Source organism: Jaculus jaculus, chromosome 12, assembly GCF_020740685.1.
Source record: "Jaculus jaculus isolate mJacJac1 chromosome 12, mJacJac1.mat.Y.cur, whole genome shotgun sequence".
Taxonomy (NCBI): domain Eukaryota; kingdom Metazoa; phylum Chordata; class Mammalia; order Rodentia; family Dipodidae; genus Jaculus; species Jaculus jaculus.
In genome coordinates this window covers 55,109,503-55,137,068 of record NC_059113.1, presented here as the reverse complement: position 1 = coordinate 55,137,068, position 27,566 = coordinate 55,109,503, and the positions used below count along the sequence as shown (strand labels likewise).

The window sequence follows — 27,566 nt, the reverse complement described above, 5'->3', positions numbered from 1 at the left end:
CAGACCACACAGGAAATCAACTACTGACATATGAATAATCATAACATTTTCAACAATGCACATCAGAAACATTTACCAGTATTTACCTGAGTCACCTGCCTTCCAACAGGCCACACTTTATGTTGGCACCATAAACTAGATTTCTTGTTATAGTGCCTACCCTCCTTGACACTTTCTTGAAAAATTAAAAGATTCAAATAAAAATATTATCTCTGGATGTCTTCAAGCAAGAGTGCATTTGAGAGAAAGGGAGAACAAGAGAAGAACCTACACACAGCTTACTCTGCTTATTGTCCCAATAAACTTGGGACTTCTCTCTCCTGAAAACAGAGCCATGCTGGATTACCTGTATTTGAAGGGTATAGATGCCACTGGCTTCACCCTAAAGTTAACTGGCTTTGGAAGATCAAATTAAGTTTCATCTGTAATTCCATGAGTTAACTGTCCCCCCATCTGAGCCTTTCTGCCAGTATTTAGCTGGCTAATACCAGGAGATTATCAGCAGGATTTTCTGACAATCAGGAAAATGGGGGACAACAAGATGTTCTGTATTTACTCAGGGATCTGGTTAGGTTTATGTCCTTTGATGAGGAGATATATATACCAGCCAGCCCTGGAAGTATGGTCTGGTCGAGGTAGTTCTTTGATCTAAATCAGGCCTAAGGAGTTCACTAAATGTTTTAAGTCTCTATCTCATTCTTCCTTAAATATGTATTTTTTGGGTTTTTTTTTTTTTTTTTTTTTTTGGTTTTTCAAGGTAGGGGCTCACCCTAGCCCAGACTGACCTGGAATTTACTATGTAGTATCAGGGTGGCCTTGAACTCACAGCAATCCTCCTACCTCTCCCTCCCAAGTGCTGGGATTAAACACGTGCTCTACCATGCCCAGCAATTTTTGTTTTTTTGAAGCAGGATCTCCTTTAGCCCAGGCTGATCTCAAACTCATGGCAACCCTCCTACCTCAATATCCCGAGTGCTGGGATTAAAGGTGTGTGCCACCACACCTGGCTTTCCCTTAAATTTTTATAAAAATTGTCATATTAGGCTGAAATGTGAAATTGAAGGTATGAAATATGTCATCCTACCAGTCTTATTCTAGATAAATGCCAGAAAAGTGATGGAGTAGAAGTAAACTTCATCTGAAATCTTATTTTAATAAGACAGCAGGAGCATGCATACTTCCCACCTGAGTGGGATAAGAGAGTTCAGAGGTGTCAGCATCAGCAAAGAGCACCCAAAACAATGAAGAGGTAAGCACAGGACTTGTGAGGAAAAGTAGGAGATGGAATTATTTGCAATTGGAGACACAGCAGCCACTGGGAGTGAAGTCTTTGGGTACAGGAGGGTGATGGTGAACAGCTTTTCTCAGTGGAGGACCAGGCATCAGCACAGTGACTTCAGAGACAACACACGGGGTTCTGCCCTAGCAGTTTGGATAAACTTCTGAGACTTCTTAAAGAAGTTATAAAATCTTCATTCTCCTTTTGAGAATATCTTGACGGATTTGACATAGTTCTGACCACACTCCTGAAAATTCTGCCCAGTTGTGAAAATCCATTATTAAGTTGCTTCCAGGATCTCATGTAGGAGGGTATCTCCTTGAAAAGAACACTAACACAATCCACATGGAAGAATTTTGAATGTTGAACTCAGCAATCCAAAAGCAGGAGAGATTTTTATTCTGAACTGAAAAAAATCTAACATTTCTACTGTATTAAAAGTCAAGACACATAGGAGAGGGATAGAGAGATCATGTTAGAGGCAGAGGCAAGAACAGGGTGAAAGTCTAGCTTATTTATGTTCCCGAGCTGGTGTTGGGAACTTTACAAAGACTGCTTCCCAGAGTGAGACTAGAGTAAGATGACTAGAGGGGCCTGTGGTAAGAGAATAACTTGTTGTCAAAGAGCTCTCCTGAACTCATCACTCTTCTCTTTTAGCAGGTTCTCTGGGGGGTACATGAAAGGGTGTGACAGTCGCCTTTCTCTCACATGAACTTCTCGGTGTTTTGTGAGGACAGAGCTCTTACTGAAACGTTTGCCACACTGGGCACATGTGTAGGGTTTTTCTCCAGTGTGGATTCGCTGGTGTTCTCGAAATCTTGTACAGTTATTGAAGCTCTTTTCACAGTCCCCACACTTGTAGAGGTTTTCTCCAGTGTGGACTCTGCGGTGGGCACTGTAGTGAGAACTGTTAGTGAAGCTTTTCCCACACTCTCCACACTGATAGGGCTTCTCACCAGTGTGGGTTCTCTGGTGGATAATGAGACTGGAGCTCTGACTGAAGCATTTCCCACACTCCCCACATCTGTACGGCTTCTCTCCAGTGTGGACTCTCTGGTGAGCTCCAAAATTTGAGGAGTCATTAAAGCTTTTCCCACAGTCAAGACATTTGAAAGGCTTTTCTCCAGTGTGGATTCTTTGGTGTCTGATTAGGCTTCTGCTCCTACCAAAGCACTTCCCACAGATGCTACACTTACATGGGTTCTCTTTCTGGTGGGTTACCCGGTACATAAGATGGGCATCCCTTCCGATGCCTTCTCTGTACTTGAGCAGTCCATATGGTCTCTTTCCCAGGAAAGGCCTCTGATGCACCACAGCTTTCCCCAGATCTTTAGACTGAGGCACAAGCTTTCCTTGTCTAGTTCCTTGAAGGTTTTCCCAACGCCTTCCTGAGATACATTCCCTTTTGCAGTATTTACGAGAGTCAGTATTCAAGGAAACAGATCTTGTTGACTTTTCTATTACTGCCCTGTGGGGTTCTCTGTCCTTATATATTACCTGCATTGGGTTCTCCTTGATATTACTTTCAATTTCAAAATCTGGAAAAGAAACAGACAATAAAAATTTCATTAGCATAAACAAATTAACCTGATCTATAAGATGTGGGTCATACACCTGTGACTTGATTGATCTTTATGCTATATCCATTTTTTTAGCCGTAAAAAGGCTAATGACAGAGTTCAGGGTACGCCTTCATAATTAATTTTTTTTGAATTGAACTGTAATCCAAGCCCCCATCATTCTCCATTCATATTCTAATTAACATAGAAATAGTTTGGCTTATCTGCCTGAAATTCTAACTTATTCTATTTTCTTTATTTCACATTTACCACAACATAGTACACTATACATCAGTAGAGTAAACTCTAGTGACAAAATTCTAGTTCCTCACAGAATTTCTAAAGTCAATGAATTCCTGGCCAAGAGTGCTGATTCTTTTAAGACGCTGTAGTAGCTGTGCTCTTCTGGTTGTCCCACAGACTGTGAGTACAAACTTAACGTTTACTGTTTCCAAAGATAGACCCATCTTCTCTTTATTCTTTCTTTTTCTTTTTATTTTTTTGGTTTTTTGAGGTAGGGTCGCACTCTAGCCCAGGCTGACCTGGAATTCACTCTGTATTATCAGGGTGGCCTCGAACTCATGGTGATCCTATTACGTTTGCCTCCAGAGTGCTGGGATTAAAGGTGTGAGCCACTACACCCAGCTTTTTGCCTCTTTATTCTCTTATCAACACTCCACATTAACTACAAAGTCATTTTGGATAGAATTTTTCCATGGAATTTTCTGGACTGAAAACATGACATGGTGAAGGGACAAAAGCTCTGGCATGACATAGCCCTGGTTTTGTCTTATCTTGATGACTTATTAACTAATTTCATCTGTTTGTAAACAAAGTACTTAGTGGTCATGGCATTTTAAAATGCGTATTAATCAGATGAATTGCACTGTATCCCAGATGTAACAAAGTGCAGGGAAAGAAAAGGACAAATCAGCAACAAGATTTGTTTCCATCTGTACATTATTTACAATGTCTAAACAATAGAAGCAAATACTAGAATGTCTCTAAGGTAGTGCCTTTTGAAAGAAACCCTTATATGTCAGTTAAAATCCATCTTACAATAGCAGTTCACTTAACAATAGTATGTACAGAATGCATATGAAAAAATTCATCACAAGAAGCCAAGCCTATGATAATGCAACTTCATATAAAAACTTAAGCAGCATATAAAAAGTCCTATGAAGAATAAACTGGCCACACTCCATATGGTTATGTTGGGATACCTTATGTTCATTATGGAAGCGTTTTACAATGTTACTACTGAGTAAAACTGGGATTCAAAGAAAAAGGAACAAAAATCTGAGCTGTAGCAATGATGCACTTTCTGTGGTGATTTGATTATCATGGTTTCTGGCAAGTCAGGGGAGGAAGTGCCTCTGTTCCAGTTTATTTTTTTAATTTTAATTTATTATTTATTTGCAAGTGGAGAATGAATGAATGAATGAATATGGCTTTATGTGGGTGCTGAGGAATCAAACCTGGGCCATCAGGTTCTACAATTAAGTGCTTTTAACTGCTGAACCATACCTCCAGCCCTATGCTCTTGTTTTACAGTTGTACTCTACATGTGTCCTGCAGACTACAGAGTCTGTTTCAAGAGCAATTACATTATTAAAAGGAAAGTACTATAGCTCAAAATAGCTCATCAACAAAAGGATTTGGACTTAATAAACCAGGTACTGCACAAGTAAGAATGGGAGCAAACCAAATACCTTGCCTTCATGAAAGGAAGGAATGAGAAAGAGTGAAGATGAATGCACTTTCTCCTTCCACCTATGTGCTACTGAAGGAAACTAGGTGAAAAGACTAAGTGCTGAAAAGACAATGATCAAATTAACACTGTATAACTGGAACCTTGCTTCATAGTGACTTAGTTTAGTAATAAATATCCCATTAATTGCTAAGACAAAGTGATTCCCAGTTTGGCATGTCCCCATTTCAATTTCAAGGTATTATGCCAACCATTATTGTGCTGCAATTAAACTGCCAAATAAAGTTTGGTTATACACAGGGGTTACATACAAGCAATCTTTGGGCAAACAGGAATCATGACATTAGACAATTGGCAAAGACTAGCTACCATCTACAGTTTGGCAGCACTGTGGAGAGATATATATATATATATATATATATATATATATATATATATATATATATATATATATATACATATATATATATATATATATATATATATATATATATATATATATATATGCACATAATTTGTTTTTTTTTTTTGAGGTAGGTCCTTACTCTAGCCCAGGTGACCTAGAACTCTTTCTGTAGTCCCAGGCTGGCCTATAATTGTTTTTATAAATTTAAATTTTATTTATTTCAGAGCGACAGAGAGAGAAAGAAGCAGGTAGAGAAAGAGAGAAAATGGGCATGTCAGGGCCTCCAGCCACTGCAAATGAACTCCAGATGCATGTGACCCCTTGTGCATCTGGCTAACATGGGTTCCAGGGAATTGAGCCTTGAACCAGGGTCTTTAGGCTTCACAGGCAAGTGCTTAACTGCTAAGCCATCTCTCCAGCCCTATAATTGGGATTTTCATGAAGATAAACTATTCTGTCTCTGCTTACAAATAAATAAAATTAAATAAATAGATGGGGCTTTATGAGAGATGGCTTAGTAGTTAAGGAACTTGCATGCAAAGCCTAATGATTTGGTTTCAATCCCCCACTACCAGCAAGATGAACAAAGTGGCACATGCATATGGAGCTTGTTTGCAGTGGCTAGAGGCCCTGGAGTGCCCATCCTCTTTGTCTCTCCACTTGCAAATAAAAAACTAAAATAAATTAAAAAATTAGAAAAAATAGACAAACCAGCTACCATCTATACATAGTCTGGTTGCACTTGGGCCATAATTGGGGTACTGATGAAGGTAAAGTTAAACCAGCTACCATCTATAGTCTGATAGCACTGGGACTGTAACTGGGGTGCTGAGGAAGACAGCTGCTAGGTAGATGGGGAGAGGCTGCTTACACACCAGACCTCCTCAGGTATAAAGTGAATTCATATAGTTGTTTAGTGTGACTCCATGAACACCTTTTCCCCATGACTATAACCAAGTACACAAGGAAATAAAAGTGAACAGAATTATTTGGGAGGGGGGGGATAGAAACCATACCTTTCACCACAAACAGAGGGATATAAAGGAGAAATGGGTTCATACCCTATCACTGTACATTGCTAATAAAATTTCTAGAAGGGCTGGAGAAAAGGCCTAGCATTAAGGTACTTGCTTCCAAAGCCTAAGGACCCAGGTTTGATTCTTCAGGGCCCATGTAAGCCAGATGTGCATTCATCTAGAGTTCATTTGCAGTGGCTGGAGGCCCTGGCATGCCCAATCTCTCTCTCTGCCTTTCTCTATTTCAAATAAATACATAAAAATTAAAAATAAAACAATAAAATAAAAAAATTCCAGAAGATGTTAAGTTTGGGCTGGGGGATTTCTCAGTGGTTAATGACATGTGTTTGCAAAGCCTGTGGACTGGGTTTGCTTCCCTAACATCCAGGTAAAGTCAGACATGAAAAGTGGTGCATACATCTGGAATTCATTTGTAGGACAAGAGGCCTTTGCAGGGAATTTCCTTAACCACTGAACCATTTCTCCAGCCCCTTATTTACTTTTAACAGTGACCAATAATTTAGGGCTAATCTAACTGTGGCATGGGTGAGGAGAGAAAGGCAGCCATCAGTTAATGCATCAACTTAAGTACAAAGCCCTAGTGATGCAATTTTTATATTTAATATTTATTTTTAGAAATTTTTATTTATTTACTTATTTATTTACAGAAAAAGAGACAAAGATGGAAAACAAGTGAATTTCACATGCATGCGCTACTTTGTGCATCTAACTTTATGTGAGTACTGGGAAAATGACCTCATGTTGTTAGGTTTTGCAGGCAAGTGCCTTAACCAGTGAGCTCTCTCTCTCTAGCCGTTTAAAAAATGTTTACTAATTTGTGAAAGAGAGAAAGTGAGTATGGGCATGCCTGAGCCTCTTGCTGCTGAAAAAAAACTCCAAAAATCATGCACTACTTTGTGCATCTAGCTTTACGTGTGTGCTGGGCAACTGAGCCCTGGCTGGTAGGCTTTGCAAGCAAGAACCTTTAACTGCTGAGCCATCTCCTCAGTTCTAGTAGTTCTTTTGTTGCATGTGTGTGTTTGCATGTTCAGATGTGTGTAGGTGCATGTGACGGTCAGAGCTTGACAATGACTCAATAACTCTCCACATCACTAATAGTAGTGATAATTATTAGTTTGTTTTTTTGAGGTAGGGTCTTACTCTAGTCCATGCTGACCTGAAACACGTTAGGTAGTATCAGAGTGGCCTTGAACTCACAGAAATCCTCCTACCTCTGTCTCCTGAGTGCTGGGATTAAAGCATGCACCAACCATGCCTGGCTCCACCTTGTGGTTTTTTAAAAAGTATTTTATTTACTTATTTGCAAACAGAGAGAGAGACAAACAGACAGAGAGAATAGGTATGCAGGGCCTCTAGCCGTCTTTGTACATCTGGCTCTGTGTGGGTACTAGAGAATCAAACCTGAGTCCTTAGGTTTTGCAGGCAAGTACTTTAACTGCTAAGCCATCTCTCCACCTGATTTTTTTATTTTTTTGGTTTTCGTGGTAGGGTCTCACCCTAGCTCAGGCTGACCTGGAATTCACTCTATAAACTCAGGGTGGCCTTGAACTCTCGGCAATCCTCCTACCTCTGCCTCCCGAGTGCTGGGATTAAAGGCATGCACCACCATGCCTGGCTTCCACCTTAATTTTTGAGACAGGGTCTCTCATTGAACCTGGAGCTCACTGGTTTTTACGAGACTAGCTAGCCATTCCTGTTTTTGCCTTTGGAGTGCTTGGATTATAAGTGGGTACTGTCACACTTGGCTTTGGGTGTCTGTGATCTGATCTCAGGTCTTCATGCCTGTGTGATAAAATATTTTGCCAACTAAGTCATATCCCCAGTTCCTCATTTAGCAATCCTTTTGAGGCTTTTTTTTTTTTTTTTACTGGACTTAATATTGTTCTTAGATTTGGAAGATATCATAACCTAGTAAGTTGATTCAGATAGAATCTGATAATTTGATGATAGATCTGGTGGTCATTTTAAGGATAAGATGCAGAGACTTTGTTTCCATGGTATCAAAATCAAAGTTATATAGAACTTAATCTTTCTAATTTCCCATATAAATACTACCAAACATAGGTGTGAACTTCCTTCTCCATTGTACCTGGACACTAATTCCTCTTATGGGGGCCTCAGTTCCATAATCACTTCAGGCAAACCAGAGAAATTGGTTTTAAGAAATCAATATGGACCACCTCATATCATATTCTGATATATCCTGTGGCTACAAAAAGACAGAACTAATGTCCTGCAAGAGCTCACCCTTTATTGAAAGGTTGGTTCTTGGACAAAGTGTTTGGTGCCGTGAGATGAAGTATGGGAGTTGAGGGAATGTGGACATACAGATATGTAGAGCCCATGATGTTCAAGGTGGAGAGATCATGAGCCATGGTTTAGTTGTTAGGCAGTGTAAGGAGCATGAAAGGTATAGCAAGTAGTTTTGCTCCAATTAAGCATAGAGAAAGAAAATAACAGCATGTAGAGCTTGAAGAACAACACAAGCTCAGATTAATGATAGCTACACAGCATCAATCATGGATTAGGAGGAGCTGGGTAGACTACTGAATGCATTTAATCCCAGCCAGCACTCAGGTGGAGGCAGGGGGACCATAAGTTCCAGGCAAGCCTGAATTACATAGTGGGACTTTTTCTCAAAAAAAAAAAAAAAGTGTGGATGCTTCTGGTCACCCAGGCCAAATGTATGAACTGGTGGTGCAATGGTCTGTTTAGGGGGAAAGCACTGATCTCTGATTGGACTGGAGGCCCCTGGTACTGAAAACTTAGTCAAAAGTCTATTGCTGGGAGGTACTAAGCCTTAGGGGAGTAATGACTGTTGTCTGGCTAAATTCATATATTATGTGTACCAACTTCCCTCTAAACACTTACATTTATGCCTATATATTAATACAATTTCACTTTTGTTTAGAGAAGCTTCTCTTTTCAGGTGCTCATGATCCAGTACTGGGGTGACTCAAAACTCATCAAAGTGCTGAGAAGTGACAGTGAGTGTTCAGCACTGAGACATCTCTATCACACTCTCCAAGGCTCAGGGACCATAGCAGTAGAAGTGGCAGAAAGAGAGAGCCAAAGGAAGGGGAGGAGTGCTTACAATACTATCTTCCATACACAGTGTCTGACACTACCTACACAAGATGACATCAAAGTAGGAGAGAGATTAGTTGGAATGAAAAAGGGATTCAGTTTGAGAGAGGGAGTTTTGAGAGATTAGATCATGGTATATTCTCTCTATAGAAATTAGCAATAAAAATTTAAAATGTGAATGAAGAAATCTAGTTTTGATACTTTAGAGTAGTATAGGCAAGAAAGACTGAACTAGGAAAATGGCTATGGCAATTAAAGAGGGGCAGACAGATGTGATGGTCTACTTGGCAAACCATGTCATAAGCCTGGATTAAAAAGATGGGAGAGAAGGCTTTAGGAGAATCTCTAAAGGATAGGTGTGGGGTTTTAGTCTAACATTTTAAGTCTTAGTTTATGGTAAGATACAAGCACACCATAGATAGCCATGTTTCTGATTTGAGATTGATATCTCTGTCATTTTTTTTTCTCATGTGTAATTTCAAATTCTTTTCTACAGTATGACTGCAAGATACAAAACACTGTCTCACCCATAGAGACAAAAACTAAGGCTAAGTTCCCCCTTGGAATGGAAGTACCATGAAAACAGGGCCTGTTTTACCCAGTGCTATTTCCCTATTCCTCCAATAGCAAATGGCACATACCTGCTGAGTGAATAAATATGTATGAGTCACATGCTAGAGCTGCTGCCTTCAGTAAGTCACACTTCTCATTTAGAACCCAAACCCTGGTGATCCTTACCAGTTTGGCTTTGAAGTAGAGCTGTTGGTCCCTGGAATTGTGGCTCATCTATAGTTTCCTCGTCACTTATTCTCTCACTGCCAGAATCCTCTATTACTGCCTCCCGTGAAGACTCATCAAGTTCCCAGATTATAGTTTTCTGTGGCTCAATCTCAATATGCCCTCTTTCTTGCCTTGAAGGTGATGGGATTTCTTTTGGGGCATTGGTAGGGACAGATGGCCGAGAGTTAACTAAGGCATCCATCTCCTTATAGAAAGCACAGGACTCCAGCACATGACCATTCTTTACTTTGCGGTAACTCTTCTGAAGGCTTTTGAACTTGGTTCGGCACTGTTCTGGTGTCCGGAGGAAGCCGCACTTTCTAAGCTGTTCAGCCACAGCCCCATACAACTTGCTCTTTCGATGACAGGCTTGAAGTGCTTCATAAAACCGAGTCTCACGAAGGATATCAAGAAATGTCTTGGTTTCTTCATAGCCCCAGTGTACACCTGCCATTGCAGGATAAAGTTCAAAGATATAAGTAAAGTAGTCTGGAGCCTCTCTCTATATTATGTATGTATATTACAAAATGTGATAAAAAAAACTCCTATTATAATAGCAGTAGGAAATATGATATACCCAGGAATAAGCTTTTCAAGCAGAAAACCTGTACTTTAAAACTCTGTGACAAGAAGTAGAAAATCGAGCCAATGTTTCTGGGTAGAAAGAATCAATTGTGTAGATGTATACTTCCAAATGAATCTACTCAAACCCTCAATAGGATTATTACACTGAAATTAATGAACTGATTTCAAAGTTTACTTGGAAGAATAAGATGTAGTGTTCCAAATCTGCCATTCCTATGGAGACAAACCAAAGGATTTAGCTATCTAGAAGTATCTTTTTCAGGTTGTTAAAAACAATGAAGTAGAACACTCAAAGGAATACTCCCCCAAGTAAATTTCTTATAATTTCTAAATCTTCCCTGAGCATCAGAATCATGTCCAATAATACTGAATCCTTGAAACCTATGACCCCCTAGTTTAAGAGATGGTGTGATCAGTGTGACACTGGCCAGAACACTACTTTTCAGGACAGTGCAGTATAGTTTGTTTTTTTGTTTTGATAAAAGTTATTCCTGTGCTCAGTCTACACTGGTTGTATTACATTTGACATCACTCCAAGAAACTTACACTTGGGTTTAAGACTTTCAGATTGGTGAATACTTGTATTTTGCCTCCTCCCACTCTTTCAGCAAATCTGTTTATTTTAAACAAATGTCATCATGAATATACTCTCAGCTTTACTAGCCCCATTTATTTTTCCATTCTATCAAGGAATTTATCTTCTTCAATAAAATAGAGTAGGAAAGGCATTACAAATGCCAGTGATGTGAGACAGTACCATAATTTAACTTTTTTTTAATAGTATTTTCATCTATATATTCCATTGAACATGAGTAAAAACCTTTGAGGTATTCTCTGTCATCTACTGCAGATAAGAAAATGGAAGCCCAGTACATTTAATCATGTATCTACTGTCATATAGTTATTAAATGGCTATTTAGTTCTGGGTGTCTCCATTGCATGGTGTATCATACACATACACACACACACACACACACACAAACACACACACACACACACACACACACACACACACACACACTAGCCCAACGGACTAGCTTTTTTTTTTTTTAATGAAAGAGAATTGGCGTGTGCCAGGGCCTCCAGCCACTGCAACTGAATTCCAGATGTGTGTGCTGCCTTGTACACGTGTGCAACATTGTGCACTTGCACCACTGTGCGTCTGGCTTACATGGGACCTGGAGAGTCGAACATAAGACCTCAGGCTTCGCAGGCAAGCACCTTAACCACTAAGCCATCTCTCCATCCCAGACTAACTTTTCTTATGACAGGGTGTATACAAGCATGCATGTGCACGTATGCAGATTGGTGGACCAGGGCCTCCAGCCACTGCAATCAAACTCCAGACATGTGCGCCACCTTGTGCGCAAGTATGATCTTACATGTTTGTGTTACTTTGTGTGTCTGACTTAATGGGACTTGGAAAGTTGAGTATGGGTCCTTGAGCTTCTCAGGCAAGTGCCTTAACCACTAAGCCATCTCTCTAGCCCCCTCCTTTTGTTTTTTAAGACAAGATCTTCCTGTGCATCCAAAAGACTGTTTCAAAGTCATGATCCTCCTTTCTCAGGTCCTGAATGCTAGGATTATAGGAATACACACCACCAAGCCCAACCTCCTTTTAACGTTAATATTTCTGAGTTCTTATATTTACGTTGTATCTTCTCTTTTTTTAAATTTTTATTTATTTATTTGAGAGCGACAGACACAGAGAGAAAAACAGATAGAGGGAGAGAGAGAAAATGGGTGCGCTAGGGCTTCCAGCCTCTGCAAATGAACTCCAGACATGTGCACCCCCTTGTGCATCTGGCTAACGTGGGACCTGGGGAACCGAGCCTCGAACCAGGGTCCTTAGGCTTCACAGGCAAGTGCTTAACCGCTAAGCCATCTCTCCAGCCCACGTTGTATCTTCTATAAGCAACATGAAGTTGGGTTAGTGTGTGTCAATCTTTAGTTCTGTAAGTTTATAATTAATGGTACATTTGGATTTATCACTATCATTTTACTGTTATTTTTTTAAAAAACTTTTTATTGACAATATCCATAAGTATAGAAATGAACCATAATTCCCACCCCATTCTTTTTTTTTTTTTTTTGAGGCAGGGTCTCACACTAGTCCAGGCTGAACTGGAACTCACTATATAGTCTCAGAGTGGCCTCAGACTCTCAGCAATCCTCCTACCTCTGCCTCCCAAGTGCTGGGATTAAAGGCATGTGCCAGCACAGCCATTATTTTTTGAAGGTAGGGTTTCACTCTAGCCCAGGCTGACTTGGAACTCATTTTGTAGTTCCAGGTCAGCCTCAAACTCAGTGACCCTCCTACCTCTCTACCTCCCAAGTGCTGGGATTTAAGGGATGTGCCACCACATCCATTTTTTTTTTTCTTACTCTAGTGCAGGCAGACCTAGAACTTATTATGTAGCCCAGAATAGCCTTGAATTCACTGAAATTCTACCTCAGTCTTCCAACTGCTGTTTTAAGGGATGAGTTGAATCATTACACCTGACTTTTAATTTTTTTTTTTGGTTTCTCAAGGTAGGGTCTAACTCTAGCACAGGCTGACCTCGTAATCACAGTGATCCTCCTACCTCTGCCTCCCCAGTGTTGGGATTAAAGGCGTGCATGCCTGGCTTTTTTTTCTGGCTTTTTCATTTATTGTATTATTTTATTTTTTTAATTTAATTTTAATTAATTTATTTGAGAGCAACAGAGAGAGAGAGAGAGGGAGGGAGGGAGGGAGGGAGGGAGGGAGGGAGGGGGGGGAGGGAGAGAGAGAGAGAGAGAGAGAGAGAGAGAGAGAGAGAGAGAGAGAGAGAGAATGGGCATGCCAGGGCCTCCAGCAACTGCAAACGAACTCCAGATGCATGTGCCACCATGTGCATCTGGTTTATGTGGGTCTTGGGGTATCAAGCCTCGAACCAGGGTCCTAAGGCTTCACAGGCAAGCACTTAACCACTAAGCCATCTCTCCAGCCCATCTTTCTGGCTTTTTAAAAGATGGGGTCTTGTTATATAGCCCAGACTAGTTTAGAACTTGCTATGTATCCTGGGCCAGCCTCAAACTCTTGATACTTATATGTTTGCCAAGTGCAGAGATTATAGGTATGCTATCACACCTGGCTCTTACTGTTACTTTTCTACTTGATTCATCAATTTTGTATTGCTATCTCTCCTTTTATACTATGCAAAAACTTATATTTCTTTTTTTTTGTTCATTTACCTTGTTAGTAACATATTATTTTATTGCTTTCCTGGATGGTCTAATAATGCAATCTTGCAATTATTACATCTAATACAATGGGCTCATTTATACCCTTTTCCAAATAATTCTAGACCCTTAGTACCTTTCAGCTCCATTTACCTTCTTTCCACAAGGTCCCAAATATTCAAAATCCAGTCTTTGTTCTAAACCAAAAAACAAACAACAAAAAAAATACCAAAAAACAAAACAAACAAAAAAAAAAAACAACCCCAAAAAACAGTCCTCCAGTTTCCTCAGAGTGGTTACTGAGACTGCACTGAGGACAGCAACAGATATTTGAATGCCCTTTCAGCTATGGAATCACATCACAGTAGAAAGAGCCAGGAGTGTGGCAGGTCTCCCCACATTTTTTCAAATCTGTTCCTGTTCCCACAAGACCATACTACTGTTTTTATACTGGGGTAGGAGGAGAGCATAATTCTTACCACTCAGGTTCTGAAACAAGACAGGGGCACCACGGATATCAGACTTGGGGATAAACTCAATGCCCATTTCATCACCATCAGATTCTTCGGCATCTTCTCCCTCCTCCACCAAAGTGACCTGTTCCTTAGCACTGATACAAATTCTCTTTAGTCTGGGGAGAGAGATCATGGCCTTTGGCTTATCAGTGGATGAAGCATGGGCTGCAGGGTTCAACAAGGCATCCATGTCCTCAAAGAAGGCACAGGGTTCTAATGCATGTCCATTTCTCACTTTTCGGTAACTTTTCTGGAGACTTTTGAACTTGGTCCGGCATTGCTCAGGGGTTCGGAGGAAGCCACATTCTCGCAACCATTCAGCCACAGCACCATATACCTGGCTATTTCGGGGACAAGCCTGAAGTGTTTCATAAAAGCGAGACTCCTTGAGAATTGCAAGAAACGTTTTAGTTTCCTCATAGCTCCAGTGCACACCTGCTATTTTTTCATCTTCTAAGCCCCACTGTTGCTCTCGCCATGCTTTCCCTGCATGTCTTGCAGGGATCTGAATAGCAGGCACTGACTTCTCTGTGACATAGCTGTTTCGGAGGATATTTCTCTTATTGGAAGAACAGAGACCTACAGTCCATGGCTCCTTTCTTGGCTCCAACTGGGCTGTCTTGTTAGATGTGGATACCGTGTCTCCTACAGTAAGAGAAATATGTTTCATGGTGGGCACAGAGGACATCACTGCATGCCTTAGACTCCTGCAGAAACATGCTCTCCTGAGTCACTTGTTTACATCAACTCATTTACTTGTTTTCCTCAGCCACAACAATGCATGGCAGTTATTAACTTACATGACTTCTTTGACACAAACATTTACTAATGCTGACATTTCTCTCATGCTTGTATTACTTCTTTTTAGCTAGGTCTTTCAGGAATCCCCTTAAAGGTAAGAAATTATATATATATTTACCTTTGACTCCCTTCAGTAGTTACATTGCATAAGATTCAGTATATGTAGTTGAAGTTGGCTTTGAACATCCTGCCTTTACCTCCTGATTGCTGGGATTACAAGCATACTCCACTGTGTTCAATTTATGTGGTGTTGGGAACCCAACCCAGGGACTCATGCATGCTAGGCAAGTACTTTACCAACTGAGCTACATTCCTAGCCCTTAGTGCTCAGTATTTTTCTTCTTATTCTTTTACCATGAATTTATTTCATGAGACAGAGTTTCACTACATAGCCTCAGTTGGCTGATAACTTGTAGCAATCTTCCTGCCTCAGCTTGCAAGTGCTGGGAATGCAGGTCTGAGCCACGACACCTGGTTTAGAATTTGTTTCTTATTAAATGTTTATCTGCTTCAATATCCTTCCTTGTCTACTTCAACATACATACACATACATATACAACTGGGGCTTCCAAAGAAGCAAAACATTTTATCGATTATATTTCAAGCTATATTAGTCACAGTATATCACTGACATAAAAACAGAGAAAGTGAAACTGAATACATAGTTCAGAAACAAATCCATCCATATACAAGCAAATAATCTTTTTAAAAATTATTAATTTGAGAGAGAAATGGAGAGGGACAAAGGAAAGGAAAGAGAAGAGAGGGAGGGAAGAAGGGAAGGAGGGAGAGAGACAGGGGTAGAGAGAGAGAGAATTGCCATGCCAGGGCATCCTGCCACTACAAATGAACTCCAGACATGTGTAACACTTTGTGCATCAAGCTTTATGTGGATACTGGGGAATCTAACCCAGACTGTCAGATATTGCAAAGTAGCACCTTTAACTGCTAAGCCATCTCCATCCCTCAAACAATCTTTGACAAGAGTTGAGAAAACTGAGTATCTGCTTGCAAAAGAGTAAAATTGGACTGTTATCCTATAATAGCCACAAAAATAACATAAAATGTATCAGAGACCTGAAACTGTAAAATCCCTAGAGAGAAGCATATGGCAAGTCACCTGACAGTGGTCTGGAAATGTTTTTTGGATGTTTAACACCCAAAGTACAGGCAATTAAAGCTTCTTTTTTAAAATTAAAAAATTATTTTTATTTATTTATTAGAGAGAGGGAGACAATGGGTGCACCAGGGCCTCTAGCCACTGTAAATGATGCACATGCCACCTTCTGCATTTGGCTTACATGGGACCTGGAGAACTGAGCCTTGACCTTTAGGCTTCACAGGCAAGCACCTTAAAAAGCGCTAAGCCATCTCTCTAGCCCAATAAAAGCTGCTTTACAACAAAGAAAATAATCAAGTGAAGACACATTCTTTAGTATAAGAGAAAATACTAGCAAACCATATATATTTGATAAGAGGTCAAAATCTTTAAAACAAACAAGGAATCATACAAGTTAACAGCAAAAAAATCTGATTTGACAAGGTGTGCAAATGGCCAACTAGTTCATGAATATGTACTCAACATCACCAATCAGTTGGGAAAGCCAATCAAAACCACAACGAGAAATCACCTCATATCTGTTGGAACAGTTAGCATTGAGAAAATAAAAATAGACTGGAGAGATGGCTAAGCAGTTAAGGAGCTTGCCTGCAAATTAGAAGTACCCAGGTTCAATTCCTCAGGACCCATGTAAGCTGGTGGCACGTGTATCTGGAGTTCATTTACAGCAGTTAAAGCCTGGTTGTGCCCATTCTCTTCCTATCTGCCTCTTTCTCTCTCTCGTTCTCTGTAAAGTATTAAAAAAAAAAAGAATATAAAGATAATTGTGCCGGTGAAGATGTGGAGAAAAGGGAACCCTCCCTGCACACCACTTATGGAAAACTAAAATGGTCCAATATATATGCTTTCTGAAGGAAACTAAGTCAGTATCTTAAGGTGTTAGCACTCTCATGTTCATGGTAGCATTATTCACAATATCTAAGATATGGAAGCAAATCAAGTATATATCCATAGCTGAATAAAGAAAATGTGAAATAGGGAAACACAGAATATTATTCAGCTATAGAAAAATAAATACTGCTGCTTGAGATACCCTGGATGAAAGCAGAGGGCATTATGCCAGTGAGATAAACCAGACAGCAGAAAACAAAACATCATATGATTGAGTTATACATAGAATTTAAAATGTTTTAACTTATAAAGAGCATATAACAATGATTGCCAGAGGCTTTGGGGTGGGGAAGATGGAGATACGTTGGTCAAAGGTACAAGTTCCAGTTATAAGCAGAATATGTTCTAGGGATCTAACATATAACAGGATGAATGTAGTTTTAATATTGTATTATACACTTGGAACTTGCTTAAGCATATATGTAATGTGCCCCCCTTCCTATGTGAGATGAGGAATGTATTAACTCAATTGTGGCAATATAGTACAATATATATATAAAACCATCAGATTTCACATCTTAATTATATCAAATCTTGTCAAGTATACTTCAGTAAGGCTGGAAAAAATTTTGGCATTGGAAACTAATTTTCAAACAAAAACTTAGGGGACCCACAAAGACATATCAAAGAAATAAAGAGAAGATGTTCTGCTTAAAAGGAGGTTAAGGGTAGGGCAGGAATGATGTGAAACTTAACTTCATGGTCTGAGATATATCAAAGACCTTTTCCTCCAGAGATTAAAATCTACTTGCTACCACATGTAGGGGAAAAACAACTGGTGGTTTCACATTTTAAAACCACTGGTACAAGAATATGTAAATTTTATTTAGTTTTTTTGAGGTAGGGTCTCACTCTAGCCAAGGGTGAGCTGGATCTCACTCTGCAGTCTCTGGCTGGCCTTGAATTCAGCAATCCTCCTACCTCTGCCTTCCAAGTACTGAGATTAAAGGTGAATCCCACCATGCCTGGCTCAAGATATATTTTTTATGAATATTTCATTAACAAAGCCCAAAACAAACCCCCCAACTTCTGAAAACATTCTGGTAACATTAATAGAAAAAATTTAAGAACATGTAGCAAATTGTGAGTATGCTAATCTACAACGTTGAGATCAACATCTGAATTCTAGCCACAATGCTTACCTTACTTTTTGACCAGGGGAAGTTTTCTAACCTCTTTATATCCTGAGAAATAACATCATCTATCTAAAGAGGTGCTGGAAAAATTCAGTGTATAGTCCTCTGTATAGTATCTGGTGTCTAATAGTTATGCAATAAAATTTAAATTTCCACATAACATGTATAGAAAATTTACTGAATTCTACAGAAGCAACATCAAATCAAATCCATCCTAAAGAGCCCCAAGGATGGAAACTTACTCTTTATTTTTAAAAATGTTTTTGTTTATTTTTATTTATTTGAAAGTGACAGACAGACAAAGAGGCGGATAAAGAGAGAGAATGGGCACGCTAGGGCCTCCAGCCACCGTAAATGAACTCCAGATGCATGTACTCCCTTGTGCATCTGGCTAACGTGGGTCCTGGGGATTTGATCTTAGGCTTCACAGGCAAATGCTTAACCGCTAAGCCATTTCCCCAGCCCACTCTTTTATTTTTTACATGAGAGAAGTAGGTGTGGGGCCAAGACAAGCTCAAGTACCCAGAGGGTCTAGACAGGTGAAACAGTGAGTAACTAGAGCAGAACTATGGTAGCTGAGTCCTTTATTCAGCTATGGTCAAGGACTGCCTACAGTGTCTGGAGTCTGATTTTATAAGACATATTAGAAATCCAGATTTATAAATTAATTATAAATGAAAACACTGTGTAGTTCAAAGCATCAATATAGACTCAGCAATAAGCCATTAGTTTACAATCTACAATAAAAGATTGGGGCAGGTGTTTCTGGGCTTGGATCTTTCCATATAACATTGCACACAAAGGAGTTAGGCTGAATCTGAATCCTCAGGGTATGGTCCCTCTCCACTGGTGGCAGATTTTACTAAGGACTGATTCAACACTTTACTAGGCCTGGATGTTGTGTGATCTTAGGAAATAGAATGATACACTTATTGTATACACAACTGGGCAGATGGCTAGAATGCCTGCTATTTTTCAGAGTGCTTTTTTACTGGTGACATTTTAAATTGGTCATTTTTTCAAGTGCTTTAACTGATTTTTTTTGGTTTTTCGAGGTAGGGTCTCACTCTAGCCCAGGCTGACCTGGAATTCACTATGGAGTCTCAGGGTGGCCTTGACTCACAGCGATCCTCCTACCTCTGCCTCCTGAGTGCTGGGATTAAAGGCGTGTGCTTTAACTGCTTTTTAACTGCTTTAACTGCTTTTTAACAGTAGACCATTGTTGATTTCCCTTTATTTATTTCTGATATGGCTCATTTTATAATCTCTACATGCTAATTTAGCATTGTCCACTGAACTCTCTGTGATAATGGGAATGTTTGATAACTAAGCCATTCAATATGGCAACATAGCTACTACCATTAAGGAAATGAATTTTTAGTTTCTTTTTTTTTTTCTAGATAGGGTCTCACTCTAGGGTCCAGGCCCAGGTGCACCCATTTGCTGCCTCTTTCTTACTTATAAATAAATAAATAAATACATTAAAAATGTATGTTTAAGTCAGGAGTGGTGGCTCATGCCTTTGATCCTACCAGCACTTGGAAAGCTGAGGTAGGAAGATCACTGTGAGTTCAAAGCCAGCCTGAGACAGTGAAGTCTAGCCTGAGCTAGAGTGAGACCATACTTCAAAAAACCAAAATAAAAAAAAGAAAAGAAAACAGAATGAAAACAAAACAAGAGCAGATGGGTGAGGTAAGAGAAAACATAGAAGCAACTACATTAGTCAGCCCATGGAGAGCCTTTAAGCAATAACAATTACCTTCTGACCAGTGGGAGCAAATATATAAGAAATCCTTGAGTCTATTATTTGTAAAGGAAAAGAATCCTTACCCAGGGAGACCATGTTCCCAGCACTCTCCTTCCTTATTTCTTGGTAGGGGTCTCCTTGAGTAGGAATCTGATGCACAGTCTTTCTATAGGAAAACCTTCTCATTCTGTGGACATCTTTCACTGGTTCCTGTAACAACACTAACACCAGTGACAAGACAACTGCATGTGTCTTCAAAGGGTGAACCACCCTGGGTGAAGCAGCAAAAGGCCCTAAGGAAGAATCAAGTTAAGGAGACAAGTATGCACCACATGCCACATTGAGCAGTATTAGGAAGAGATAATGTAAGAGCTGATCCAGCAAGGAGTTCCATTATTTAGTAGATAAGACTCCAATCTTTTCTGGAAAAGAAAGTTAAAACAAAACAAAACAAAACAAAACAAAACAACAACAACAACAAAACAACTCTTGGAAGGAGTATAAAAATGTGAGGGAAGTAAAAGCACTAGCAAGGATGGCCACAGAGGACTGTTCCAATTACCTGGGAGCCATCAGGAAGATGTGCGGCTGTCACCTCCTGATCTGTGATGTTCCACTCATCAGCAGGGACTGGAACCCAGAGAGAAGAGCTAGCTATTAAAAGAGAAGAAATAATAAGTATTACAGGCTTTGGTCCTTTAATTCATGTTTCTTTTCCTTTTAAGAAATGTGTAGTGGAAGCCAGATGTGGTGGCTCATGCCTTTAATCCCAGCACTTGGGAGGCAGAGGTAGGAGGATCGTCATGAGTTCAAGGCCACCCTGAGACCACATAATGAATTCCAGGTCAGACTGGGCTAGAGAGACCCTACCTTGAAACAAACAAACAAACAAATAAAACAAACAAACAAAAATGTGTAGTGAGCTGGAGAGATGACTTAGGGGTTCAAGGCGCTTACTAGCAAAGCCCAGGTTCAATTCCTCAGTATCTGTGTAAAGCCTGATATACAAAGTGGCACATTCTATAGGTAAAATGAAAAAAATCCTGATTTGGTGTGTTAAGTTGCCAAGTTCTGATCTATCATAAGTCAAGGCCCTATGAATAAATAGTGTCCTCAGCAACTCTGAAAACACAAACACAGTAACAGACACAGTAGACAAACAGTAACCCTCCCACCGTAGAAGGGAGATCACCTTTTATACAGCAATGCTAGTCCAATTTCTCCCAACATGTCAAGAGTAACTATTTTTGCTTTAGTACTTTTACAGAAGCAAGTGAAGTCATTTCCATAGAAGTGTATTATATTTCCTGAAAAACATATGACTGAAATAATGTATATTTCTTAGAATTAATCTTCTTAAAAATTTTTATTTATTTGAGAGTGAGCGAGAGAGAGAGAGAATGAGAATGGGCACACCAGGGCTTCCAGCCACTGCAAACAAACTCCAGATGTATATGACACCTTGTGCATCTGACTTATGTGGGTATCAGGGATTCGAGCCTTGAACCAGGGGTCTGGTAATCCATCTCTCCAGCCTCTAGAATGAATCTTTCATATACATAATATGTATACTCTCAAATTTTTGTCCTCGACATCCCAGTCATTACTTCAACAGAAAAAACTTCTACTTTTGGAACACTTTATCATGCTGGATGGCAAAGTCTAGAAACTCCGTAAGTAGGTATTTGTGAAATTAAGCTTATCAGCTGGAGCCATCATAATGCATGTAATTAAAGGAACTTTGATTTTAATGAACATATTCTGGACAATTCAAAATTCACTAATACTTGCAGCACATTCTATTGTTTGGGCAGGGTATGAAAATGAGTATGGTCATCATGAATCTTACTTCTTGGTGAAAGCTTGTGTGAGTCACAGAGAGGTTTAAAAATAATTCTGGGGGCTTAGAATTGGCTAAGCAGTTAAAGGTGCTTGCTTGCAAAGCCTGCTGGCCCAGGTTCTGTTTCCCAGCTACCCATGTAAGCCAGATACAAAAACTGGTACATCTGGTGTTTGTTTGCAACGGCAAGAAGCACTGGTGTGACTATATACACATATGTGCATGAAAATAAATAACAAAAATAAGTCTGGCATTAATAGAGAAAGGAAACTAACATTTATTTATTGATTGCATGTGTATGGGCATGTGTATGCATGTGCTGTAGGGGTATGTATGTTACCTATGTGTTTGTATGCACGTGGAGTGCAGACATCAACATAGGGTGTGTCTTCCTCACTTGTTCTCCACCTTATTCTTGGAGCAGGGTCTCACTGAACCTGGAGCTAAGCCCCCTAGGCAGCAAGCCTCAGGGATTCCGTCTCTGCATACCCACCTGCCTGCCTCTTCCAGAGTAAGCTCTTGACATCTCAACAGTTTTCATATTACTTGCCCAAGATCAGACAGAAAGTATGGGCTTCTGCAAGAAGGTTTCTAAGGACAGAAGCAGAAGTCTTGACTATAGGCCCAGTACTCCTTCCACTCCTGTCAACTTGAGCTGCAACCATACTTCAGGAGACAGGAGAAAGCTAGGCTGGGAAGAACAGAAGACTCATTCCAAGAACTTGACTTGTTTCATCCATATCTAGATGTTGGTGTCCCTTTTCAGGGAAGTCCTGCTATCATCTCTTTCACATGCAATTCTGAGATGCCTTAACTTGTGAATCAGTTTTGGAATATAAGTATTGTTTCCCTTTCCAAACCGTTTTCAAGTTGTTTATAACCAGTCAAGAACATCTACATACATAGCATGAGTGAAGACACAAGCTGAATGTAGAATGGAGATTTTCAAACAAGACTCAAGGCTAGGTGGGTAAGATAAGTTTCCTTATTTTCCATCTTTAAGATCCCTTTCACTTGGGTTGCACTCATTTCCAGATCTTGAAGTGGATACAGTTTTTCTGTCTAAATAATTTATTTTCTTTTTAAAAAATATTTTTATCTATTTATTTGAGAGAGGAAGAGGCAGATGGGGGGGGGAGGGAGGAATGGGCACACCAGAACATCCTGCCATGCAAACAAACTCCAGACGCATGCACTTCCTTATGCATCTGGCTTACATGGGACCTGGGGAATCGAACCGGGGACTTTTGGCTTTTCAGGCAAGCACCTTAACTGCTAAGCTATCTCTCCAGCCCTAAATAACTTATTTTCAAGTGGGTATTGACAGGACCCTACACTAAGCAAGCCACGATATTAGGGATACAAGGTGAATCTACATGGTCTCTGTATTGGGCACACTGAGTCCTTTTTACCATTCTTGGGGAAGGGCCGATGTTCTCTTTTTTGGGTCAGCTGTTCCTGGTGTCCTGAGTGGAGGCTTCTGACTTCTTTCTGAGAAATGACCCTGCATTGGGTCTCCATGTGCTCTGGTTCAAAGTCAGCAACTTCCCATGCAGTTCCAGGTGGAGTTTGTTTCTCTGAGTGTACAGGACTGCTGATCTGCAAAATGAAGTCAATATAATGGAAAGTGGGAGGAAAACAGGTGCAACTCAGGACTACATTTCCCCACTAAAGATATTAAGGGACAAATGGTATGAGAAGGAAGGAAAATTTCATCCCGTTCTCAATGGACTGTGCTGGGCGGACAGTACCAGTACTGTCCATCAGTTTCGTCCTAAGGCAACAACAGAAAGGTTTTTTTTTTTTTTTTTTAGGTAGGGTCTCACTCTAGCTCAGGCTGACCTGGAATTCATTATGGAGGCTCAGGGTGTCCTTGAATTCTCCACCTTCCTCCTACCACTGCCTCCCGAGTGCTGGGATTAAAGGTGTGGGCCACCACACCAGGTCAGGTGGGCGTTCTTTATTGCTAGTGGAGAGGGTAATATCAGAAGTGAATATCTTTTTATAGAACAGACATTCAGACTTCACATCTACTAGGTTCACAGACAAGTCATCAGAACACACACACATTCTCCAGGGAACTACAAACTTAGAAAATACAATCCTATGCAAAGTCAAATTGCACACCTGGCAAATGCTGTGGGACTTCATGAGGTCAGTGAAAGGGTATTGTAAAACAACTACACCAGCATGCAAACGCCACTAAGAAATTAAGATCTGGCAGCACAATGGACTGGAGTGCTAAGGACCATGGCACTAACAAAACAGTGACAGGAACTTTAAAAGATTTAGCTGGGTGTGGTGGCACACGCCTTTAATCCCAGCACTCGGGAGGCAGAGGTAGGAGGATTGCCCGTGAGTTCGAGGCCACCCTGAGAATACCAAGTGAATTCCAGGTCAGCCTATACTATAGTGAAACCCTACCTTGAAAAAAAAATTAGAGAGGATTCTGGGGTAATTGATGGCTTTTTCCCTAAGACAAACCCTGTGAAATATTAACTATTGTTCTTTATATAATTTTGTTGGAAACAACATAGTAAAGATTAAAACCTATATGTGGGGTCAAAATATTAGTTTCATTTGCAAAATAATAGTTCCAACCTTTTTTTTTGTACTTAATATGAAATTCAAATCTGCTTTGACATGGATTAGCTTTAAAAATCTTTTATTAGTACTCTTTTATCTTTCCACAATAAGCACTTCTTCCTGCAACGCAGCCCTGCCCACCTGCCTTTCCCACTATCATTCTCAAATACAAAAACCCTTGGAAAATCCTCTCTCACCTGCTGTCTCAGTCTCCTGGTCTCTTTCTCCAAATGGACAACCAGAGCCACCGCTTCCTCTCCACTTTCCGGACACTGCTTCTGTGCCCAAACCTGTATCTTCTCTGGCAAAATGGTGAGAAACTGTTCAATCACCAACAGCTCAAGGATCTGCTCCTTGGAACGCGTCTCTGGCTTCAGCCACCGGCAGCAAAGCTCCCAGAGTTTACTGAAAGCTTCGTGGGGCCCCGTCACGTCCTCGTAACAGAACTGTCTGAAGCACCTGCGGAAGGACTCACACTCAGTGCTGTCGGGTCCTCCGTGCACGGGCTCCGACGCCCACTGGGAGTCCTTCTCCACCTTCATGAGGAGGCACTCCTCAACTTCCAGGGGGACGTCGACCCGAGGGTCCAGGGCTGCAGCCATGATCCAACCAGGCTGAACTCGTCTAGCTCCAACCGGAAGGAAGCCTCCGAGAGCCCCCCGTTAATGTTCCTGGAGGTCTGGGAAAAGTGGGGGGCAAACCCGGCAGTGTCGGCAGGAACGAGGGGACTGATTAAGCAAACCTAGACCAGGCTCCTGCAAGGGGGAACGTGGACCCTAAGGTCGCCAAGCCCGGCCTCTGCCGAACGAGACGTGTCCGCAAGACGAAGGCGTCAGTGCAGAGCCGCGGAGGGGGCGCGGGGCTGCCGGGCAGGAGGGGGTGTGTCAGCTCCCCAGCTCGAGCTCCCACAGGCGAGGCCTCGACAATGAGCGGAGCCGGACGGGCAGGTCCTGCCCAGCCCCAGGTTCCCGCTCGGGTCACCGGGCCGCTGCAGGTGTCCAGTGGCGGGGGGGCGGGCAGGGTCCCAGACCAACGCCGAAGCTCCTCCGGGCTCACGGCGGCGCCCGTGGGAAACCTCCGCACGTCGAGCACAGGCCGCCGAGTGGGTCCGCGGCCCCACCCTCACCCCGAGGGCTAAAACCCCGAGGGCTTGCGGGGCGCGGCCAGGCCTCGCGGGAGGCGGCGACCAGCCGGCGCTGGGCCTCGTCTGTCAGCTCGGCCCGCCGAGAGCGCGGGGGGCGCTGGGAGCCGCGGCCGCGCATGCGTCGCCCGTGCCCGCGCGCCGCGGGGGCCGCCTCGCGGGCGAGGGGCTGGGGGTAGGGGCTGCACGCTGGACTCTCGCGAGAACGCGCCGCGCCGTGGGGCCTTGGGGACGAGTGCAAGTCCTGCCTGGAGGGGAGACGTCGCTGGGGCGGTGCCCAGTCTTCTCGGTTGGAAACGGGGATGCTGGGCGGGGACTCTTTTGCGGAGGGATTGTGGCCTTAGTCTGGTGTCTCATGTTTGTTGGAGTCCTGCTGTGTGGGATCCTTGACTGGAGCTTTGGTCCCTGCGAAAGAACAAGGCTTAGCGCTCCTCCCTAGAAAGGGCGTGTGGATGGCTCCGTCCGTTCCTGGACGGACATGGGATTTCTTACTGCCTAAGTAAAGGTATGTGTGGCCAAGCATCATCAAAAGGATTCTTTGAGACTTACAGGCCCAGCTTCTGTCCCAGTGCTGTTCTCAAGTCCTGCAAAATCATAGCTGGATGTCCCGGCACCTACCTCTCCTTCCTCCCACCCACCCCATGTTTATTGAGTGCGTACCTTGTTACAGGTGACAGATGCTTTAGGATCTTAGCATCCGTCAGTGAGCAAAACAAATTCTTATTCTCACCGCAGCTCAGTAACTAATTTCTTAAAGCCATAGTTATAATTTGACTAATTCTAGCACCTCAGAGGCCCAGAGCACCATGTATATAAAATGTTTAAGTTGAAGAATGGTCTGAGAAACTCCTTTGGGACATTTGGTGTTTACCACCAGATGTATCAAAGTTTCATAGGGCTCAGAGAACCTGAACTGAGTGCAACACAAAGAATATAAGACATTAGAAGCTTTGCATTATGTGCTCCAGCCTTTGAAAGAGAGTGAAGGCAGGAGAATCAAGAATTGAAGATTATTCTTAGCTACATAATAAGTTAGAGGCCAGCATGGGTCATGTGAAACCCTGTCCCAAAAAACAAAATACCAGACAACAAAAACCGAAACAACAATAAACAACAACAAAAAATAATTAGGGACTGGTGGAGACTGAACTGGAAGTCATTTCTTATCTGAAAGAAGCAGCTGTAAGCACTAGTCTCTTGTTTTCAGGCAGGAAAATAGGCCAAGCCTTGCCATATCAAATTAAAAATTTTTTCATTTTATTTTATTTGCAAGCAGAAACAGAGGGAGAGAGAGAGAAAGGGAGAGGGAGGGGGAGGGGGAGGGGAGGGGGAGAGAGGGAAGAGAGAATATGAATGGGTGTGCCAGGGCCTCTAGTCACTGCAAATGAACTCCAGATACATGTGCCACTTTGTGCATCTGGCTTTATAGGAGTATTGAGGAATAAAAATCAGGTAATTAGAGTTTGCAGGCAAGCACCTTAACCACTGAGCAATCTCTCCAGCCTTGGATCAGATTGTTTAAAAGAAGTTGGCTAACAATTGTCAGGTGAAATAATAATACCAGGGCCTCCAGCCACTGTAATCGAACTCCAGATACTTGTGCCACCTAGTGGGCACATGTGCGACCTTGTATGCTTGCATCAACTTGTGCTTATGTGGGACCTGGAGAGTAGAGCATGGGACCTTAGGCTTTACAGGCAAGCTTCTTAACCACTAAGCCATCTCTCTAGCCCTAATAACACTTTTAAAGCATTTTAATTAATTTATTTGGCAGAGAGAGAGAAAGAGAGAGAATGTGCATGCTAGGGCCTCCAGCCACTGCAAATGAACTCCAGATGCGTTTACCCCCTTGTGCATCTGTCTAACATGGGTCCTGGGGAATCGAGCCTGGGTCCTTTAGCTTTGTAGCCAAATGTCTTAACCACTAAGCCATCCCTCCAGCCCCTAATAACACTTTTAAATGATTGGAAGATACATTTGTTTTTCCTTACTACAATGTTAATGAAATATGAAATAGAACTTTTGTTTTGAGACAGGGTATTACTATACAGATCAGACTGGCCTTGAATTTGTGACCTTCATGCCTTCATCTGCTGAGATTACAGATGTACACTACCATGCTTGTCTGGAGATTTTTCTTT

At 41.5% G+C, this 27,566-nt stretch overlaps 1 protein-coding gene across 1 annotated transcript; it reads right to left on the bottom strand.

Moving 5' to 3' along the window:
* Window positions 1-1,117: 1,117 nt before the first annotated feature.
* Zkscan2 (zinc finger with KRAB and SCAN domains 2) lies at window positions 1,118-25,276 on the bottom strand. Its single transcript, XM_004668336.2, has 7 exons — window positions 24,482-25,276; window positions 23,111-23,297; window positions 20,421-20,512; window positions 19,942-20,068; window positions 14,128-14,808; window positions 9,818-10,306; window positions 1,118-2,817 (listed from the first exon to the last, which is right to left on the bottom strand). The coding sequence occupies exons 1-7, from the start codon at window positions 24,884-24,886 to the stop codon at window positions 1,898-1,900; spliced, it is 2,901 nt and encodes a 966-aa protein (XP_004668393.2). The 5' UTR covers window positions 24,887-25,276; the 3' UTR covers window positions 1,118-1,897.
* Between the last annotated feature and the right edge of the window lie 2,290 nt (window positions 25,277-27,566).

Bases quoted from the DNA above. Each gene is read 5' to 3' on its own strand.
- Zkscan2 (XM_004668336.2), bottom strand. From the start codon at position 24,886: ATGGCTGCAGCCCTGGACCCTCGGGTCGACGTCCCCCTGGAAGTTGAG. The intron at 23,298-24,481 runs GTGAGAGAGGAT...TTCATTTTGCAG, and splicing joins CCAGGAGACTGAGACAGCAG to ATCAGCAGTCCTGTACACTC. The intron at 20,513-23,110 runs GTAAAAAGGACT...CTCTTTTAATAG, and splicing joins TCGGCCCTTCCCCAAGAATG to CTAGCTCTTCTCTCTGGGTT.